Source organism: Elephantulus edwardii, unplaced genomic scaffold, assembly GCF_000299155.1.
Source record: "Elephantulus edwardii isolate Elephantulus edwardi_28Jun2011 unplaced genomic scaffold, EleEdw1.0 scaffold00283, whole genome shotgun sequence".
Classification (NCBI taxonomy): Eukaryota; Metazoa; Chordata; class Mammalia; order Macroscelidea; family Macroscelididae; genus Elephantulus; species Elephantulus edwardii.
The window spans coordinates 2,983,771-2,988,406 of record NW_006400033.1 but is presented as its reverse complement, the minus strand read 5'-3'; the positions used below and the strand labels follow the sequence as shown (position 1 = coordinate 2,988,406).

General features: G+C 40.6%; 1 protein-coding gene across 1 annotated transcript in view; it reads left to right on the top strand.

Annotated features, from left to right (window-relative positions):
- Positions 1-4,636, top strand: part of DNAH6 (dynein, axonemal, heavy chain 6) — a 383,600-nt gene that overhangs the window by 168,791 nt on the left and 210,173 nt on the right. The window contains exons 33-34 of the mRNA XM_006900399.1: positions 1,350-1,905; positions 2,528-2,650. Coding sequence (XP_006900461.1) covers positions 1,350-1,905; positions 2,528-2,650 — 679 coding nt within the window. The remainder of the gene's footprint in view (positions 1-1,349; positions 1,906-2,527; positions 2,651-4,636) is intronic.

Genomic DNA, 4,636 nt, shown 5'->3' with positions numbered 1-4,636 from the left:
TAAAAAATTATTTTTAAAAAATAGCTCTTGAATTTTGTAAATAAAAAAAAGCTCTTTATATACTTAGAAACATTGATCTAGTGTGCAGAAAGAAAAAATATCATATATGTAAACAGAAAAATATTTCATCAGCACACAGTGCTGAGACGACACAACCTTGCTTGCTGAAGAGAGCTTGAAGCTCTTGTGGAAGATTAAGGAATGCAGCCTTCGGTATGGATTGCATTTCAATGTAAGGAAAACAAGGATTCTTACCACTGGACCGATAGGCAGCATCATGATGGATGGAGAGGAGATTGAAACTGCCAACAGCTTCATCTTGCTTGCATCCATAATTTACTCCTTTGGTACCAGCAGCCAGGAAATAAGGAGATGCATTGCACTGGGAAAATCTACAGTTAGGGACCATTCCAAATTATTTTAAAGAGTAGTGATGCCAGTTTGAAGACTGAGGTGCGTCTGATTCAGGCCATTGTCTTTCTGATTACTAGCTATGTATCTGAGAGCTGGACAGTGAATAAGGATAACAGAAAAAGAATAGATGCCTTTGAGCTGTGGTGTTGGAGAAGAGCACGAACATCCCATGGATGTCAGAGAAAACAAATAGATATGTCTTGGAGAGGGTACAGACCGAGTGCTCTTTGAAGGCAAGAATGATGAGCCTTAGCCTCATATACTTTGGATATGTTGCTAGGAGGGGCTATTCCTTGGAGAGGGACAAGATGTTGGGAAGGGTGGAGGGTGGGTGAGGGAGGGGAACACCCTCAACCAAACGAATCGATATGGTGAGTGCTGCAATGGACTCTTATGTGTCAGGAAGTGTGAGGATGGTGCAGGAGAGAAGACAGTTCAGATCTTTTGTTCATAGTGTTGCTATGAGTCATACTCAACTCAATGGCACCTAACAACAACAATTATAATTTTTTAATAAAATTTTTATATTATACTGGTTTACTTACAAAGTTCATATACATTTTTTTCATGCCAGATCCTTCCTATTTTCCTTACTTTTCCCTCCCTCTACTTATGAATTCTGCAAACCTATGATTACCATCCCCCACCCTTCTGCTCCCACCCTCCCCACCTTAGGTCCTCATGTACATTTTACTAGTAATCTTTTTCTACAGTAATAGTATTACACAGTATTTGTCTTAATGAGACTTAGTTCACTTAGCAAAATGCACTCTATTCCCTCCCAAGTTAGGTAGTAATTTTCAAAATCTTTACTCGTACATGCTATGTAGTTATAATTTTTGGATGGTTATAATTCTTAATCAAGTAATTCCAACAAATATAGGGAATTATCATTGACAAGTGATTCTTAATTGATTTTGTTTCTCTTTTGTCAGTGGGATCATATCTGACCTTTTTCCTGGAATCCAAATTCCGGAGCATGATTATGGTATTTTGCAGTCAACAATTATAGAAGTCATGACTAGAAAAAGTCTTCAACCTGAGCTCTGTATGGTTAAAAAGGTGATACAGTTCTATGAGACCATGTTAGTAAGGCATGGTGTAATGCTAGTTGGGCCAACAGGAGGTGGAAAGACCACAGTTTACCAAGTACTGGCAGAAACTTTAGGGGATTTACAAAAACATGGACTAGACAACCCATTCTACCAACCAGTAAAAACATATGTTCTTAATCCTAAATCAATTACAATGGGTGAATTGTATGGTGAAGTTAATCCCATAACCTTGGAATGGAAGGATGGCTTGATGGCACTCAGTGTCCGAAATGCTGTGAATGATACTTCAGAAAACCATAAATGGATTATCAGTGATGGGCCAGTGGATGCTCTGTGGATTGAAAATATGAATACAGTGTTGGATGATAACAAGATGCTCTGCTTGGCTAATGGTGAAAGGATTAAACTCACGCCTCAAATCCACATGCTCTTTGAGGTAAATATAGGCTTTACTATGGAGTAAAAAAATTAATATGTTGAATTAGCACAGCATCCTTAAATTGTTTTCCTCACACCGAATTATCATTTATTATCTATAAAGCTAATAGGGTATGTTGTTTACATATGTACTTTTACATAATTTGAAATGGTTTCCAAGGAGAAAACTATATTGTCATAGTAATAATAATTAAATTTGTCCATTGTAGTTTAAACATTTGATAAAGGATTTGAAAGGGAAATGTGGACTAAATACAGATGCAGAGCAAAATGGAGATATTCTTTGTTCCTCCATTCACTGCTCAAGCATCAGTTGACTTCCTACTATGTTAAGCTAGCTGTGTTTTAAGCTAGACAATAATGAACAAAAAATGAGAGAAAAGAAAACAGAAACATTGTTTACCCCTAAAATATTTCACAATATGCTTCAATACTCATCTTTACTTTCCACCTTCTGCCTCAGTTCTCTATCCTTGTCCATTCTATTACTTAGAGTTCTGCCATTCTCTTCCACAGAAAACCTTTCAATGTTAGTAGAAACTTTAAAATTGTAATTCATTAATGCTAGAATAAGAAAAAAACCATGTCAGCTGTTTCTGTTCCCCTTCCCTCCATTTTAGGTACAAGATCTAAAGGTTGCCTCCCCTGCAACAGTGAGTCGATGTGGAATGGTGTTTGTCGATCCTGAGGAACTGAAGTGGATGCCGTATGTTCGAACTTGGATGGATGGTATTTCCAAAAGAGTAAGTGAAACTTGATAACCTCTAGTCTCTCGTCTGTCAAGACACAGACCACCTTGAATGCCCAAATTGTCCTTGTTGTTGTTATGTGCCATCAAGTCAGAACCAACTCATAGTTGACCTACCAGCAACTTTACAGAGGCAGTAAATCACACAGGAGGAGACTGCTCGTAGTTCTCCCACAGAGCAGCTGGTGGATTCAAACCCCATGCCTTTGGGTTGGCAGCACGGCTCCTTACCACTGAGCCACCAGAGCTCCCTTATAACAATTGGTTAAAATGCTTCTTTCTGCTGAGGGTGGGCATTCCAGTGTGTAACTTGGGGCCTTTGTCTAGAAATGCCAAAATACGCTCTCATATTGGTTTCTCAGTCTACCAGCCTGCTAGGTCACTCCAAGGCTTACCTACTTACATCTGCATGTTCCGCGCACTGCGTCCTCATGGGTAGAACCACTTCCTGAATCCCCCAAGGCTCAGAAGAGGAATCTGGGAATGAAAAATACTTTACTGAAGCCTGGAAATAATGACGAAAAAAACAAAAGTAAATCTAGACACTAGGTCTCATTGTTATTAGATTTCATGGACCAAACACTCTCTGAAGGAACCTTGGTGGACCAGTGAGTTACGTGTTGAGCTGCTAACCCAAAGTCAGTGACTCAGACTTGCCAGCTGCTCCATAAGAGAAGGAGCAGGCAGTCTGCCTCTGTTCAGATTGACAGTCTCAGACGCTGAGGGAGGGCCACTCTGAGTCTGTGATGCCTGTGATGTGTGGGTGGATTACATGTCTGAGAGCCGAAGACACGGTTTATCTCCCACTCTAACTTGTATCCATGACTCTAACCTAGAGAGACAATTCCAGCCACAATGGAGGAAAGCCAGTAATTTACTTTTACAACGACTCAGCTTCTTTTTATCGTCTGAACTCTGTCCACTCTAAAATGACAATGACCTCTGTTCAACACGTATTCCACTGGAATTTTTTCCCACCTATCACCCTGTCCCCCACTATAAGAAAGTGACCTTCTTCCTAACCTTTCCCTTTCTGTTGATGAATCAGGAAACTATTTTCCTCACTTTTAGGAATCACTATTTTAAGAGTATTATGGTCTGGTTTCAGTGTGGCCTAGTGGCAAGAAGCTGCACTGCAATCCCTAAGCACATGGTTTGAATCCACCAGCTGCCAATCTCCTCCCGCACAATTAACTGCTGCTGAAAACCCGCTGGAGGGTCAGCTATGGGCCGGTTCCGATGCAATGGTACACAACAACAACATGGACTATCGCAAGGTTTTAAACTTTCCTCAACTCATTTAAAAATATTTTAATAATTCCTTCTTTATATGTATCAAACCAAACCCACTGCTACAGAATCTACTTAAACTATCGACCCTAAAAACAGAGTGAAACCGTTCCACAGGATTGCCAAGGTTGTAACTCTGTAGGGGTGCAGACTGCCTCAGACTGCCCTGCGCAGCAGCTGGTCACAGTAAAACTGTCCCACAGAGTTTCCAAGGTTGTAAGTCTGTGGGAATGCAGACCCTCCCAGACTGCCCCATGCAACAGCTGGTCAGAGTGAAGCCATCACACAGGGCTGCCAAGATTGTAAATCTATATGGATTTGCAGATTACCTCAGACTGCCCCGCACAGCAGATGTCAGGTTCAAGAAACCACTCTCCAGGTTAGAAACCAAGTGGTTCCGAATCTGCACAACCTTCCAATGAATTTCCAAAGCTGTAATTCTTTGCAGGAGGAAACAGCCTATCTTTCTTCTGTGGCATGGTTGGTAGATTTAGCATATTATGCCACCACACCTCTTGCCAACTTACATCACTCATTCATTCATTGCCATTGAGTCAGAACTAACTCAGCGAATCCCCCAGACAGTTTTCAGAGGAATTGGCAGATACAGAGGAATTTAAAGAAATAACATATGAGCAAGAGCCTATGGTGATGAAGGAAGAAGTTCAAGCTGCTTTGAAGGAAATAGCAA